The following is an 18241-nucleotide window of genomic DNA, read 5'->3' on the forward strand; positions in this document are numbered from 1 at the left end:
TTGGATTAGAAATGTCTCACTTCCAAAACCGGTGCTCAGGTTTTATATATGCATGTAACAGTCTGTGGGCTTGTGTGTTAGTGAGTTTGCAGGACTGGCTGTTTCAGACACAGTTCACTGCTTCCAGAAACGATGGGAAGCTGCTTCTCCATGTGGAACCGCACCAGGTGGCTTACACTTTGAAACACTTGGTCACGTGTCCGCACCTGGTTATGACAACAAAACAAACAGAAAATATGCTTCAAAGACTGAATTCTTTCCTTTCATTATGTTTGCAGGCTGCAGCACAACTCTACCTGCCCACGTGGGTCGACCAACAGCAGGTGTCGCACGGTTCCTCCCTCCATACCACTGAGTACATACTGACCAGAGGCAGAGCTGCTCTCTCTGACCAGGAAGTCTCCGCTACAGGTAAGAAGTGACTCTGCCTGCTCTCTGCCCAACCTGGGGAAGAGTGCAAAAGGTTACTTAGTAAAGGCAGAGGGGCGTTTGAATTTGCAGATGGACACATTAAAGGTCTGAATCTGATTTTTTTAAAAAAAGAAGTTCAGACGTGTAGACAACCTACCTGCCATGAAACCAGCCTTCTTCCTGGATCATGTGGGTCTCAGAGACAGAACTGCATTGCTCAAAACTGCCCCCAGACCTCACTGAAGAATATAACAATGAAAAAAGTTTAATTTGGACTGAGTAAATGAAATCTTTATGCACCTGCATTTGCACCTCATTATCATCATATGTTCATTGATAAGGCATGCCTATAGATAACTATATTTAGAATATGTTTGCTGAAAAACATTTTGTTTGTTCTTCTCTTCACTTCTCTGTTATGTGTCTTTTAATTAAACTATTACCAGTTTTTGTCAGCTGTCATCTTTGATTGTATTTCTTGTGGTAATTGTATCTTTAAATAACTAGTTTCAGTCAAAAACCACAAAATTATAAACACCTACAGACTAACTACTATCAGCATTATTTATTGGCTAAGAGATTAAATCATAAAATACTCAAAACTGACGAAAATAATCTCAACATTTTTACTACATGCCACTGAAAACAATCTTGGAAAACTTAAAAAAAAATATATAAAAAATCATCCACTTCTATCAAAAAGGACTTTTTAATCAGGTGGAGTTTGTTGATCTTCCTTGGCATATCCAATCAGTTCATATATTTTCTCTAATAAATATTCACCTGAAGTTAAATCTGCACCCAGGAGATTTAAACGAAACATCTGTTTTAATCTGGGAGGAGTTGTGAATATAGAGATATCTCAGTCATACCCAGGATCATAAAGAACCAGCAATAATGTGCAGACAGCTGATGATATAATTACTGATAATGGTTTCTTTGTGGTATAAATGATGTAACAGAGACACATTTTTTGAGCCTGTATACCGGAGATACTGAACTGCTTTCTGCCATCAACACTCCCTGATCAATCATCTTAATAAATCTCAGAAAGACCATTTGCTTGGTTTGAGACTCATTAACAAAAGCTTTATTTGGAAATAATGAATCATTTCCTTCACATCCTCCTTCAGGAACTCCACTTAGAAATGAACAAGGTTTAGGACTTTTTTACACTCTGACTGAGGCGGCAGATTTTTTTTAAAGTTTAGCTTTAATCACTATCTGGAAAAACTTTACTATATGCTGTACTGGTGCATTGTAATCAAGTTGGAGCATTGATGGGAAATAGTGGCATCAAATAAGGGAAAAACCTAAGTGCTTCGAAACTAAACTCAAGGACAATATTTGAGTAACATTTGGCAAAAATAAAAACAATTCTACATTTATGCAAACAGTAGCACACACACAGACAAACTCAGTGTATTTATTCATTTGGGCAGGGAGACTATTGGTGATTTTTACCTGCAGATAGAGCTGGAATGTCTTCTGTGACGGAGCAGTTCTCATACAGCGAAACAGGTAGAGACAAACAGACCTGCGAGAGCATTAGATGAGTCATTCAACCCTAACATGACAGACAACATTGTTTTTGTGTGTTTAAATGTGGGTGTGCACTTTCATTCAGACACAGTGATTGCCTAAAGGTTAGAAATGTGACAGGAAAGTCTCAGATTCAATTCCCAGACGAGCACAGTAATTCTGTGAAGTGAATGAGCAACACTGAAGAGCATCCTTTATTACCAACCACTGAGCAAGGCACTTCCTGTTCAACTGTATCTCCCAAGTGACAAACAGATGAAACTCGATAGTAGAGGGGCCACTCTGAGGTGTAATTACCATTGCGCTCAATAAAACAAAGTTTGTGAACAATATCTAATTAATTTTACTGGTATGCATGTTATTGCACTGCAGTGGAGTAAAAAGCAACCAAATTATCATCATGCAGGCTGCCTAAATCTGCACTCTTTAACCATTTTTAAACTAATCAGTTACTTTTTATTTAACTTTTATTTAACCAGAATTAATTCTCATTTACATGAAGAGGCAACAATAAAACATACACTAGGTCTAACAAAATGCAGTGAGTCAAATCACAAAATAATAATAATAATATAAACATTGTTTCATTAAATGATAAAATTAAGGCAACAATTCCAAACATTAGGCAGCAGTTTATAAAAGGAGCAGCAATCTTTTTGTAATAAGTTTGTACAGGAGGAAAATTGATGAATGAACCAAGTTTTAGATCGTGTTAGAAATGGTTCCAGCCATTAGAAGCTGCTAATTCAAATATGATACAGCCAAAAGCTCTAAAGGCTTTTGAAATAAGTACGTGAAAGTCTCTAACAGAGTGGAGCGTACCTTGCAATCACTTTAATGTAATGTGAGTAAAAAGCTGAGGTAGGAAGAGGTTTTGCCGATTAAAGTTTTTTGATGAACCAATACCAATAGTTCAGCCTCTGTGAGTGAAGTGCTAGCGACAGAACGTATGCCAGCACGGCAGGCAATATTCAGCTGAATCAAGAAACTCTTAGCAGCAGCTCTAGAGATAATGTCCCTGTAATCAAATAATGGCAGAACTGACATTTTAAGCAACAAGTATTTTGCAGAGTGTGAAAGATAGTTTATTATAATACAAACAACTTTTGGAATTAACTTTGGAAAGCAAGGTGTTGATACGCACAATCCAATGAGAGAAAACTATCAAGCCAAATACCAAGGTATTTGTAGGTGTGAACAGAGTAAATTTTGGAGCCAGACGAAATGTTGCCAGAGCATTCAGTCGGTGGGGAATTTCTTTTGAAAGAAAAAAATTCGACATTTTGTGTCACATTTATTTATTTACATGCATTTAAGATCTGTGAAGGGCTGGCGGCCTGTCCGGGGTGTACCCTGCCTCTCGCCCAGCGATTGCTGGGATTGGCTCCATCTTTCCCACAAGCCTCAATTAAACTTAGTAGTTAAGAAAATAAATAAATGAATATATTTAAAATGCTGGTTTGAAAAAAAACAACTGCATTTGGTCAAAACTGAGCTATAACAAAGTCCGAGCTGTATTTCAAGACGGACTTGAGTTGCACGAAATGGTGTCATCTTCATTAGTATAGAAAAGTCATTAATGTCAATTGAGTTGAAATGATTTGGACCAAGTATGGATGCTTGAGGAACACCCTTGGACAGGAGCAGCCAATCAGACTGAAAGCCCCCACCTCTCACAGACTGTACACGACCAGAACAATAACTCTCAAACCATGCCAAGACGCTCTCCTATTGCTATGTCCTATTGCTTTTAGCCTACAAGCAAAATGGTCCACTCAAAGGCTTTTGCCAGATAACCAAATACAGTTACACAGTATTTTTTTCCAAAATAAAATGTTATGTCATTTAAGACTTTAAGTGTTAAGAGATATAAAGGTACCCTGTTCTAAAACCAGACTGCAGTGACATTCAGATATCGTGGAGCTCCAGTTTATCTGTAAGATGTTTGCTGATCAGTTTTTGAAGATTTTGGATAAAACCAGGCAAAATCTTAATAAATATAGGTGTTTAAATCTGGATATTTGAGCCACTCTGTTTACATTATCATGTAATAAACAGTACTAGTCAAATAATTGGACACAATTTTTTAATTGAACCCAATGGAAAAGTGCATCCAAACTTTTGACTGGTAGTGTACCTATAAATAAATCATTTGAGGGTAACACATTATTATGGTTTTGGTGATCACAAAATTATCTGCATGATTGTCGCATTTTTCTTCTTCTTTTCTATTGTTTGATTTTCAGATTATATATATATCTCAAAAGTGAAAAGATACAAAAGATACAGCAGTTCATTCAACACAATATGTGTGTTTTTGGTGTTTTATTAAACGCTTACCTCCTGTATGTCAGCATCATATATTTTCCCCTCCTTTGTGACCTGCAAGTCCTCTTCTCCACCAGGTGGTGATGTCTTTCCAGGGATGACATTGTAATAGTCTCTCTGCTCTGAGACTTCGCCTTCCTGTTTGACCTTTAAGTCTGTTGTTATTTCTTCTGGGCCGCAGTTGGGACAGATTCTCACTGCCGACCTGGATGTACACATTTTCATCAAGTTTACATGTTGTCTGCATTTGTAAATTACTGGTACTTTGTTATGTCACACCAAGACTTGGACAACCTTGGAGAGAGGAGTGTTGATGTTTGGCTGAGAAGCTGTCGAAAACGAGTCTCAAAGGCCTGACCAATGCTGTTGATAACCTCAGTCGCCCGACCCTTGGAGCACTCCAAGATGTGACAGGCTACCAGAAGCAGAAAGAGACATGTTGTTTACATGATAACCACCATAAAGTCTGTGGATTTTTACACTGAATTCAGTGTGCAGCCCACGCTGTAAACTACCTCTCTGATTGATGGTGTCCTTTGCAACATAAGCGATATAGTCTGCCATGTCCTGTAAGTAAATTGAAACAATTATTAAAGTCATGGCAAAATCAAGATCATGTCACTTCCACTCAACAGCAGACAGAGTGACAACAAATGGTACACAAAATGTTATGTACACAAGTCCCTGTTTCACAGCTTGTTCAAAGTCCTACATCAACTACATCAACTTATTTTGGTTCAGTGTTATTAAGCAAAGACAACGTAATAAACTGCTAACAGGCTGACCGTGTCATTACACCAGAAGCTAAACTGTTCTCTTTCAATCATTACCATTTATTCATTTTCTTAACAGCCTAGTCCAATTCAGGGTCAGGAAGCTGGAGCCTATCCCAGCAGTCATTGGACAAGAGGCAGGGTACACCCTGGACAAGTGGACAGTCCATCGCGGGGCCAATGCAGAGAGACAAACAACCATTCACACTCACACTCACTCCTAGGGACAATTTAGACCAGTTTCTCAGTTCCAGTCCTCGGGACCACCTGCCCTGAATATTTTTGACATGTTCCTTCTCCAAAGCACCTGAGTCAGGTTATTGAACGTCCTCATCCGATTCTTTGCAGCCTGTTGACGAGCCTTTCATTTCATTCAGATGTGTTAAGGTAGGATTGCTTGTAAAATCTGCAGCACAGGGGATCCTGAGGACTGGAATTGAGAAACACTGCTTCAGAGTAACCAATTAACCTAACAAGCATGTCTTTGGACTGTGGGAGGAGGCCGGAGGACCCAGAGAGAACCCACACATGCAGGGAGAAAATGCAAACTCCAAACAGAAAAGGCCGCTGCTCGAATTGCCCTCAATCATTACTAATTTATGAAAAGATTGGCATCTTAGACATATTCATAAGTTGTCTTTTCAACCTGTTTCCTCATGGTAAAGTCTGCATATAAAAGGCAGATGCCAAAATTACAAATATAATCCTAATCTTGATGACTTCTAGCACATTTAACTGTATTATGACTCTAACAAAAGCCTGTAGGCCAGACGTGACCCAAAGGTCCTGAGTTGATCCTAACACGGGTTAGGACATATTCGTCTGGATCAAATATGATCCAGCTGTTAAATGCTTGCTATATGGACAATGGCAAGTCTGGTAAAACAAAAATGTAGTTTTGGGCAATGTCTAGTGGATACATATCAACTTTACAAAGTCATTCATGGCCAAGTGCTGGCTAAAGAAAACTACAGGTGTGGACTATAAAGCTTCCCATCCTGCAATGTGATTGGAAAACTTTATGTTTGAAGTTTTTCTGCTATCATTTGCACCTTTCCTTTTTTGTGTTTTCTATTTTCCTTTAACTTGCTCTTCAATGAGTTTTTTTTTTTTTTTTAGCATTAAGAAAGAAATGTTTGTTGGTTATGTTGTAGGGTACCATAACTACTTGGTTAGCATTCAGAAAAGGTTGTGTCTGTGGCTTTAGTATATGCATTGTGAGGGAGATCAGACTCCCTCATTTTTTTGTGAAAGCATATTAATAGAAGCAAAGCAGAACGCATTGGTTCATCACGCCATGATGCATGCTGGAACAGGAGCACCATCTCACGTGGAAATGCTCAGTTGACCTCAGTTAACTTCTATTGTTGCCTTGTTACTTTGTTTGGCTTAACTAAAAGGGGCCCAATCGTGAATAAGAGAAGACATGTAGAAGTGCAAAAGGAAAGGAAGCTGGACCTAACTAAAAGGTCAAACCACAACATTCATTCATTATCTGAAGCGCTTAGTCCAATTCAGGATCACGTGGGAGCTGGAGCCTATCCCAGCAGTCTTTTGGGTGAGAGGCAGGGTACACCCTGGACAGGTCTCCAGTTCATCGCAGGGCCACACAGAGACAAATAGCCACACACGCTCACACTCACTCCTATGGGCAGTTAACTTAACATGCCTGTCTTTGGACGGTGGGAGGAAGCTGGAGTACCCGGAGAGAACCCACGCATTTCTTGGTACTTTTCTAGTTCAGCAATGTGTTTATATCAGGAATTCACATATGGTGGATTATATAAGTCACTATGTTAATAAAAAAAAATGATAGTGCTTAGCTATGAGAATTAAAAAATAAATTAATTGTTTTTTATGATCAAAAGCTTTGAAGAGAAGAATTGCTAATTCAGTATCTTTGCACACTAAACAGCCTCAGGGAAGTGAGAACACGTTATGTTTAAACAAGCTAATGTGTGCTAGTGTTTTCCATACATAGCAGGCAGGAAGTAAAAATTCAAAAGTGAGAAAACTGACTTACAGAGGTATATGTTGAAAATCTGTTAGAATATTAGAAATGAACAAGCATAATTTTAGGTACAGAAAAAATAATTCCAAATACAAAGACTGTAGAAGTGCATCACATTGTGATACACGCCGGGATGGAAGAGCCATCCTGCAGAGCATGCTCTCCCTTTTACTCCATATGCAACAATTGCTGCCTTTTTAGATTTTGCTTAGTTAAGCCACAAACATTCAATCCTGACTGAACGACAAGAAGATGGAAAGAGGAAGAGAATAAAAGAATAAGGTGGATCATTTTCAAAGAAATTGAAATATAAGCTTTGCCAATTAACACAATGGTTGTTGGGTAAAATCTCATATTCCACAAACTTCCTCCCCTTTTATTGCAAATTATTACAGTAAACAATTATCGGTAATTTCTTGTATTTAGTCATACTTAATTGATTTATGAGTCACTACACTGATCATTAAGATGGGTTTTAATATCAAAACTCATTAAAAGTCTTTTTGCATACAGTGCACAGATTATGTTCAATACCTGGTTATAATGTTTAGAAATGAACTGAAATGTGATTTTAGGGAATGATCCTACATTTAGTGCTAGGGAATATGATCCTGGAGGTCTGTATAAGTAGAAGACGTTGCAAGTGATAGAAACCAATGCATAATATTGCCTGTACTTCTCTATATTGAATTAAAAGTGTCTTTAATTGCCAAGCAATTTTACTTTTTTTTTCCAGGACAAAAATGTGCTGCTCCTTTTTAAAATACTTTTCTTTGTTTTATTTTCATCCGTTCTGTTTCTACATGGTCATGCATAAAGTGACAGTGTTGACTGCTGTGTAAAGACACATTATGTATCTTTCCAACCTTTAAACTCCAGGCTTATATTCGTTTGATGACAGATACATGTGTTAAGCCATGTGCATTTTTTCACCCACCACTGCCCAACAGCATCCCGAGGCTATACAACTTTTTCATCTGGGACACTGCATGATGTTGCAGTTTGAAATTGGCTTTACACACATACTGGCAAACCTATATAAACACAATAACTATTCTAAACATGCACCATGGCTGATCCAGCAAGGAAACAGGCAGTGTTGCCAAGTCTGTTTGTTGTAAGAGTGACATTGTACACAAATAAATAAGGAAAAATGTGTCAGAGTGTAGAAGAAAGAGAACGAACTGAAAGACTCACAGTGGACATTTTTAAGAAGTGGTCACCCATGTGTATCCTCTATTTGATTACTTCCCTCCCCATCAGACTGACACTGATACAGGAGCAGTGTCAGCTGAATATGTTTCACCGCAAAGCCTCTGTGGCAGATTGATTTTAATTCCCTTAGCTCATGCTCCCAAGGCAACTGAGCAGAGGCTTAGAGCAAACCACAATATTATTTTGGCTAATTAATTAAACAGTGAGCAATAATCCCATACATAGCTTTGCTGGCGTTGTGTTTCTCAATGCAATCCTGCTCTCTCCAATCTGTCGTCATTGCAGCTACGCATTACTTACACAGCAATTAAACATTACAGTGTGTATATTGCATTCATGCACTGTTTGATTGAGTTCATGGATGACAAAAAATTTTAATGTTCAAAATTGATTGCAGTGGTTGACCTGGACAAGAATGTCAGTAATTAGCAGGACCGCACTGATTTTTCTTTTTCTTTCTTTCTTTTTTTTTTAATCCATTATCAGCATTTAGGGCTGCAGGACATTTTCACTCAGTGTGAATAACCTAGATTCAGTCAAATGAAAGTAATCTATGAAGGAAATTATGAAGGAAAACAGATAAGAGAGCCTCAAGATTTGTTGCTGAAAATAAAAAAAAGAAACTGTTGCATTATGGAGCAGAATTATCAGTCAAATAATTTTTCTGCTGATTAATATATATACTGATAATAAATGTACTGTATGTAAGATCATATGGCAAATTACTCGTTTGAATGTTTTTCCCCCCTGTATATGTGTAGTGGTATAACTTTAAGAAAAATAGACTTGCTATATATATATATATATATATTTTTATATATATATATATATATATATATATATATATATATATATATATATATATATATATATATATATATATAAATAATTTTTTTTATTTATTTATTTTTTTGCTGTGTATCAAGTGTTGATTAAAAGGATGTGAAGTGAGGGGTCATGGTCTACAAGCAGATGTTTCTGCAGACGCATTACATAGGGAGCACATGAGCAATCACAATTGTTTTTGTAATAGTAACAACCAATCAGAGCCAAGAACTTATCCTACATGCAGTTTATAAATGAATTTTCTTTCTTACAGTGGTGGTGCTTCGGAGAACTGAACTCAGGTATTGCAAAAATGTTACAAAACTGTTTACTTCTATGGACTAGATGCACTAGATGCACAAAAAAGAAAGTGTCTACTCACCACGAGAGCCAAAGAACTCCAAGAATATTTATGGTTTTATTTCTGCTCATTTGCATTTAACCTGTCATGGTTTGGACTTTTTGTGTGTCTTTTGCTATTTTTTCCTGTTTTATTTTGTTGTGATTTCTGTCTAGCCTTGTTTCCTGTTCATTAGTTCACCTGGATTCATTTCGCTTATCTATTACACCTGTGTCTCGTTGTTATCCCTGTACTGATACCCCCTGGTTTCTGTTTTCTCCTGCTGGTGTTTTGTGTTGGCTTGTCGGTTCCTGATGAGTCCCCATTCATTTCATCACTTTATTAAAACAATATTGTCAGCTCTCCCTCGACCTTCCTGCCTCTCTGTTGCATTTGGCTTCCCACATCTCCACGATTCTTGACAAAGTCAGACTTTCAAAAATTCTCTCAGCTCCATGTAGCAAAGTTAAAGCAACAGATTTAAGCATAAATAAGTCAGTGTTACGTACATTTACTTTACTCATTGTCCTCAGACAGCGTTTCATGCTCAGATTTTTTTTTTAGAATAACGGATGTTTTTAATGCTACATTTACTTACATTAGGAGTGGTTCGTGCTTTTTCTTACATTTCACATGAATGCCAGTAAGAAAAAGGAAAAAAAAGGTTGTGTTGCTAAAATGCTAAAATCTGACTCAAATGCAAGGCTTTAGCTGCACAACATGACTTGTTGCTGACCTTTATGGATAAAAATTTTACATTAACCTCATATCTCACTTTTGTATGTCTTTTAAATTATATAATTATCAAGAAACGTTCAAACATCTAAGCTTTTCTCTTTTAGTTGTTCCTTTTATTTTCAAATCTCACACTTACTTTTGGAGTTTATCCCCTTCTTCATTGATAATGCGAGACCCTGACCTCTCCCTACCTCTTGAAAGTATAGGATGATCAAGTGTCGAGGTAGGAAATAATATAATCCTCCGCACATGGCAGCAAACCAAGCGGTAATCGAGCTAAATCAAATTACTCACTGTTGCGTGTGTTTACGCACATGCTACCCTGTCCATGTCCCTGCCTGACCATGAACGTGTTTGTGCATGTGAAGCGTTCAAAAACATGGACATACTGGGTCACCTCCAGAAGCAAATGAAATGGCCTGCATGGGGTGGTCGACAATCTTCTGTGGAAGAGAATGGAGGAGAAAATACAAAAACAGGGATAGTTTTTTTCACCCAGTGATCTAAGTGTGTGGCATGTGTTCAGCAGATATGTTTGAAGGGCGTTACCTGTAAGGAGGAGGCTGTAATCAGAGTCATGCTATCTGTGGAGACAGTGAGGATGACCCTGCTCCCAGAAAACCGCATATCGATTTGACCCAGAACAGTAGACAACCCTTTGCACACAGGCTGTGATGACAAGAATCACTGTTACTCTAGCCATGTCTTTGTTAAATACACCTGTATTTGTGGGTATGTGTGTGTGTTTGTGTTCCTTACCTTTTTATTTTTAAATCCTGTTTTCACTGATGTCCTCTCACACAGTCTGCTGATTGCCTCTCTGCACACATACACATGTACACACAGATTACAAGCAAGTACACACTCAAGCACGCAAACACAAAGATACCTTTGTAAATATGTGATCCAGTGCACTCTGTAACTTGCATGTGGGAATAGAAAAGGAAGGAAACAACATTACAACATTGCAGCTCCTCAACTCTAAAGGACATACAGCACGTAGTGATAATTATTGATCCCATCAATGAAGATTAATACATCTGTCATATTTTACTGGCATGAGTTATTCAAAATATCAACATTTTACTAGCTTAACTACTTTAAATGTTAACATTGCACACAGAACAATAACGGCGTTGAACAAACAGACCCTTTAATGTAAGACAAAACTTTTATAGTCAAAATTCTTATTAAAGTAATTGCTGTTAATAGTAAAGTTATTGCTGTTTTATAATAAACTCATTTCCAAAAAGGCTAATTCTGAATCTCATTGTGGCTTATTACTTGCACAGACACAGAAGGGAAATGTGTTTATTGACTAAAGAATATCAGACTTCACTACATCAAGTTGCCATATGTCTCCTTTCTGTTTGTTAGTATTGGGGTTTTTCTAACAGACCCATTGCATCATGCCTGCACATTGGTTCAATGTTGTGCTGTGAATTGGACAGTTTTACAGCTTGGTATATTTCATACATGCTTCATGCTTTATTCCCCATTGTAGACAAGATACATGCCATCCCTTGTGATAATGCTCTGTAATTACAAACATCTTTTTCTAAACTGTGTGTGTTACTAGGTGGTGGTGTGATACAGCAAAAAACAGCTGTAACGTGATGCAGTGGCCTGGAAAGAAAATTTTGAAGTGCAGTTTTGCAGCCTTGGGACACTTCAGGGCAGCTATGTGTAAAATAAATGTTAGTGCACCATCAATGAATCAGACGCAGAGTTTTATGGGAAGAAAGTTATGTGGTGTTGCTTTAAAAGGAAATCCCCTTCATATTTGGTGCTTATATTATTTATACTGTAAGCCTTTTTTTCCTAGCATTGCAGTCAGTGTGTTCACAGCAGACACTTGAGCTGGAGAGGTGAAAGCATACAAATACGTAGACATAACATGCAGCTCTGAAGGTAGCAAGGCACTTTTCATGGAAGAGCTTTACTTTTCCTTGAAAATAAATTGTATGTAATGGATTGCAGTCCCTTTTCTGGTTTTTTTTTTTGTTTTTTTTTTTCAAATAAGACTATGATCATTAGGAGGAAATTCATCTAATTAGATTTTCTGCATTCATTCATTCAACAGCGCTGTTATGAACAGAGGTTGCTGTGTGCTGGCATCCTGCACTGGGATGTCAATATCAAATGATGATGAGAAAGTCCCGGTTTATGAAACATTATACATTTAATTTGATTTCCTGTCTTTGAAAGAGTCTTTAAATAAGCTACACATGTCTGGCCTGGAAAATATATGTTGAATGTATTTAGGGTAAAGAAAATGTTCTTCTAGTTTTTATTCTATATGAGCATCAGCTCATACAGACCAAATCGGTTGCATGGTTCGATGTTGAAATATATGGATGTAGACAGTGCAATTTTTTTACCTCCTCTGATTGAAATTTATGATCATGAACAACTAAAAGATTACCTATTTTCCAAAAGTGATAATATTTTTCTTGCTTTTTGATGATGTTATAGAAGACCCAGTTTTTCAGTATTAAAGATTTTTTATTTCCCATTTTCCAATTTAAATGAACCTGGCACAGTCAGCTCTTTAGTAATACCCCCTCCGGCAAATATCATCTGGTGAGAAAACCCATTTTACAGTCAGCTGAGTCTTTTACTTCTTATTTAAGACATTTTGACCTTTGTTTTAAACCAACACACTTGCAGTTTTCCTGGTCTATCTTACAATATCTTCCCTCTCAAATTGATTTTGCTGAAGTTTAAGGGTTCACTGGACCATGAGGGCTATTGCAAAAGCTGCAGATGGCTCAGTTTAGAGACAGTAGTGACTTTTTACGTTTGTTTAGGACCATTAGTCTGTTGTAAAGATCTTGATATTTTTTAAATGGAAAAAAAATTAATGCTATTTTAACTTCATCATCAATCCACAGGCCTTGTTTGCAATGTGTGACGGCATTGTAGAGATGCAATGTGGACATATTCTTCTGACTTGTGTTGGTTTTAATGTACAGCAGATGTAAAAACAAGTATTCTGAAGTGATTCAGGGGCTACAGTTTGCCTTTCTAGGAATGTCATGTACAGACTCAGAAACTTGAGTTTCCAGAGAGAAATTTGACCTCCACCATTCCTGTTTACTGACATTTCTTAATCACATTACAAGCTGAAGAAACAACAGTGCTCTGATAAACTTCTAAATCTTGGAAATCTTCAATAGCTGGTAACTTTTACTGTGGACAGGCCATAGCCTTAATATGTAAAACCAGACTTTTGCATGATGCTTCTGTACTTTTTACTCCTCTTAAAAACTGTGCAAACAAAATTAATACAACTATTTTGGATCAAAATAATTTAGAATACATAATTTTTAAACTTTTTTTTAATCTGCGATAAATTTGACTCAAATTTACCAAATAATGAACAAACCAAGCATGTTTTTTTTATGTACATGTGTGTGTAGTGGAGGTGACGTCAGCAGGGAGGGGTTCCTACCGAGTGACTTGCATTCTTGTATCAAAGTCGAGGGTTCTCATGGATTGGGTCACTGCCACGCTACCCATGTACTTGAAAAAACACACACAAAAGATAATTTTACTCACCGATTCACTCGCCGATTGCAGAGTAAAATAGAGATCAAGAACAACTTTAGTAAAAGTCTGAGTGGCCTCAGACAAAACTTTGCTTCAGGCAACGTCTCTGCACCATCTCTCTGCTGGATGACGTGTTGACAAATAGAAATGGATTTAAGGAGCAGGTGAAATATCCATAGCCTTTATTTAGCTGATTAACACACTAACATTTGCAAATGACAACCACACGCAATCCACAGCTTAATTCTAAAGACATGAAGAGCAAGAAGTTCATTAAACCTGGCAGCATGTGCCCAGGTAGCCTTTCAGCTGTCTCACTTCCACTAGCTATGAGTTTGACTGAAGCAGACCCTATAGGTTGGAGGCAGGATGAGTAAGTCCATTGTTGGAACCAAACCTAAATCAATAAGTGTACGAGTGGGTGGGGTGAGTGGGCGGAAGTATAATACGTGTGTGTGTGCTTGTTTAAAGAGGACAATCAGACAGTCCGTTCTCATTTCCATCAGTGGTCAATTCACAGGCCCCATACCTAATCACTCATGCGGACACACCTCCGGTTCTAGGACAGCATGAGTCCTGCCAATACCGGATACACACACACACACACACACACACACACAAACACAGATACACGTACTAGCAGTGCTGATCTGGTGAGGAGCAGAGAGCCAGGATGAGTCACTACTGCCTACACAGGAAGCTCTATCTGAGAGGGAGGGGGTGAACGTACTAAAGTGAGTGTGATGGTGTAGTAGAAAAGAAATACAGTCTGTGTGTGTGTGTGTGTGTGTGTGTGTGTGTGTGTTTCGAATGTTCACATGTGTTTGTTTTGGAACTGGTAGGAATGAAAATGTGCATTTCAGCTCTGTGCTGGGACACTGGCTATCGGGAAGTTATATACACTTTCTTTCAGGGTTTGAAGTAGACCAGGAAGCTTCTCGCTGATCCAGAGGACCCACTGCTTGTATACGCTAATTATTTAAGAGAAATTTCCAATATGAAGAAAATTAGTCAGGGTAGGAAAGGCTCACATATGTAACACAACTAAGACTTCTGTTTGTGCACAGCAGTGTGTGGTCAGAGGTACCTTCATTTGATGGTGAACTGCTCTGTGTGCTGTCCTTGTCACGGCGCAGTCATCAACACCAGATAAAGTCTTCAAAGAGCACTGATCACCTCCATGTTGAGGACAGGGGAGGCTGGCCATCCGATGCAGCGTGATGGGGCGTTTTGTGCAGAGCAGAGCCGGGTGAATTAGGTTCTGGCCAGTAGAGAAGGGCACACTGAGAGAAGGGTGGCTGCAAAATCTCTCATCAGACCCTGAATGCCAATCTGTTCTGGACAGCGGTTTGTCACTGTGTCCAGTGATGCTTTTGTTTCCACTTGTGTTTGCCTTTCCCCTTGCTCCTCTCAGGGAAATAGGGCTTTGCAGCCGAATGTTGGCCACTCTGGGTATGAAGTCTCTCAGGGTAGATGGGCCGTGGTGGGAGGGTGTCCCGGGCTCCAGCTGAGCAAAATCAGAGTCCAAACACAGATCCCTCTTCAGAGGCAACAGTCTTTGGGGACGATCCTCTAAAGATGTCAAAGAATCATTGCGCAGACGACTGTATTTAGTTCGCTTCAGCATACCTGCAAAGGATGAATAAGAGCTTAGGTTAGAATCCCATATGCAGAACACCGACATCAGTGGGTCTGTAATAATTACAAAAAGAGACCTGCCTGGTATGAGTCCTGACTGTGTCTTGAATCTGGGTACAGTTTGCTCTCTCATAATCAGAGGACTTGAGCACTAGTACAAAGTGTAACAGGAAAAGAATTAGATCCATGACACACTAAGAAATTGAGACACAAAATAACAGACAAAATAGAAGAAAAACAAGTCCTGAGCTTAAGTTGACTGGTAAATCAGTTCTTCAAGAAATTATCTTAGTGTATGGGATGAAGCATCCTAAGATCATTCACTGATACCCCAGTCTCTTGTTGGGACTGGGGTTGTCCTGTGTAGCCTAAAATCCAGTCTGCTCTTCATGCTGAGTATCTCACTAAACCATTTACTTACTCAGTCAGTTTCCCGGCTTCCAGCTCTGCTTCACCTCAACTTTTCTCCCCTCTGTCTCTTTCTTTCTGAGGCGTAGCAAATATGTGCAGCTTTTATGAATGAACTTTCTTTTTTATGAATGAGAAGCTCTGGCTCACTTCCCTCTGTCTCTCTATGACGGTGCATGCAGATGAATGTGTGAATGGAGCAGAGAGATTGACAGAAGGCCCCAGGCACTGTTACCCCTCCCTCACCCATAAACTAACAACCAATCATATGCAGGCAGGGTGACTCATGCTCTACACACACATACGCACCTACAGTTATTCAGTGAAGCAGAGCCAATGGAGTGCCAGAGTGCTTCATCCCTCTCCTATAACATCACTTGCACCTCAGAGATGCGTTTAAAGTACGTTATAAATACATTATTACACTGAATTTGGCCCCTAAAAACTTTTCCCCTAATGTGAAATTATGTAGAAATTTATCATTTGAGTTGCTGAAACTCATTTGAACTATGCACAATAAAAAAAAAAAAAAAAAAAAAAAAAAAAAATTCCACAGTGTACCTAACGAATGTATTATTCACATGACCAGCATGAACACACGAGGAAGGAGATGAAGCAAATCATTTGCATTTCCGTGTGACTCTAATCAGAGCACTATCCCAGGCGCCTGTGAAAGAGTGCTTTACATACGGTATTCATTACTGATTTAAAGATTATCTTTCTTCTTTATAAAATTAACATTTATTTTTTAATAAATTATTGTAATATATAAGAAACACATATTTATTGCTTGTTTATACAAATAAAGTAATACAGTTTTTAAAAAAAACTTTCATGCAATAATTTAAAACATGGGGGAACCATTATTTAACAGAGAAAATAAAATGCCAATATAAGAATATAAACTATCTACTAAATTAAATTATTAATAGCGCTTAAAAACACTGTTATTGATTTAATATTAGCTGTTATTTGTCTTGTTTAATATACAACTTTTACATACTGAAAAAAGCTAATCAAACTACTAACACCTTGAAGTAGATATTATATCATGTGCTTCATATGTGAAACTGCTGACAAATCAGTCGTCTCCCTCAGTCAGTACAAAGAGATAAGTATATATCAGTCTGGCTTTAGGCAAGGCCATTCCACTGAAACTGCTCTTTTGTCTGTTACCATTTCTCTTCGCCTTGCCAGATCCACTGGTCAATCCTCAGCCCTGGTCTTGCTGGACCTGTCTGCTGCTTTTGACACAGTGAACCATCAGATTCTCCTCTCCACACTCTCTGGGCTTGGCATCTCTGGATCTGTCCTCTCCTGGTTCTCGTCCTACCTCTCAGGAAGATCCTTCAGGGTATCCTGGCGAGGAGAAGTGTCCAGCTCACATGAGTTGAAAACAGGGGTGCCTCAAGGGTCGGTGCTCGGCCCTCTTCTCTTCTCACTATACACCTCCTCACTTGGTGCAGTCATAAGTTCTCACGGCTTCTCCTATCACTGTTACGCTGATGACACTCAGCTTTTCCTCTCCTTTCCTCCAGATGACACAACCGTCTCAATGAGAATATCAGCCTGCCTTGCTGATATCTCGGCATGGATGAAGGCTTGCCACCTTCAGCTCAATCTGTCCAAGACAAAGCTCATTGTCTGCCCAGCCAGTCCTTCCTTACATCCGCAATTAAGTGTGAAGCTTGACTTTGTCACACTTGTTCCTACGCCTGCTGCCCGGAATCTTGGGGTCATGATGGATGACCAGTTGACCTTTAAGGTCCATGTTGCTTGTACCTGTCGATATGCTCTCTACAACATCAAGAGAATCAGACCGTACCTGACAGAACATACGACTCAGCTTCTGGTTCAGGCTCTGGTCACCTCACGCATCGATTACTGCAATTCCCTACTGGCAGGTCTGCCTGCATGCTCTGTTAAACCTCTGCAGATGATCCAGAATGCCGCAGCGCGTCTGGTTTTCAACCAACCCAAACGAGCCATGTCACTCCGCTGCTAATCGCTCTTCACTGGCTTCCGGTTGCAGCACGCATCAAATTCAAAGCCTTGCTTCTGGCTTACAAAACAATAACTCAAACGGCTCCCATCTACCTTCACTCCCTAATTCAGGCCTACACTCCCTCTCGACAGCTACGTTCCACCAGTGAAAGACGTCTCATGTTACCACCACAATGTAGGACTAAATCACTAGCCAGACTCTTTTCCTCTGTTGTGCCACGATGGTGGAATGATCTCCCAAACTCTGTCCGCTCTGCAGAGTCCCTGTCTACTTTTAAGAGCAAGATGAAGACTCAGCTCTTCAAGGAGCACTTCAACACTTAGTATAGCTGTATTTATTGGAAAGTTGGAGAACTTAGCCCAGTTCTTTGCAATAAACTTTATATTAATTCTTTGTATTGTAACATAGGTGACATTATATGGTGGGAAGGGAGTAAACAAACAAAAAAAAAAAAG

The 18241-nt window shown here is 38.8% G+C and overlaps 1 protein-coding gene across 1 annotated transcript; it reads right to left on the reverse strand.

The window, feature by feature from the left end:
• Positions 1–56: 56 nt before the first annotated feature.
• On the reverse strand, positions 57–15362 carry LOC306760374 (SHC-transforming protein 1-like; the record flags this gene model as incomplete). Its single annotated transcript, XM_079246192.1, has 12 exons — positions 57–206; positions 297–444; positions 569–650; positions 1876–1948; positions 4294–4486; positions 4561–4696; positions 4797–4848; positions 10573–10626; positions 10733–10852; positions 10943–11003; positions 13638–13708; positions 14823–15362. The coding sequence occupies 12 exons, from the start codon at positions 15360–15362 to the stop codon at positions 78–80; spliced, it is 1659 nt and encodes a 552-aa protein (XP_079102318.1). The 3' UTR covers positions 57–77.
• Positions 15363–18241: the final 2879 nt, after the last annotated feature.

Source organism: Telmatherina bonti (genome assembly GCF_933228915.1).
Source record: "Telmatherina bonti genome assembly, chromosome: 1".
In the NCBI taxonomy this organism is placed as follows: Eukaryota; Metazoa; Chordata; class Actinopteri; order Atheriniformes; family Telmatherinidae; genus Telmatherina; species Telmatherina bonti.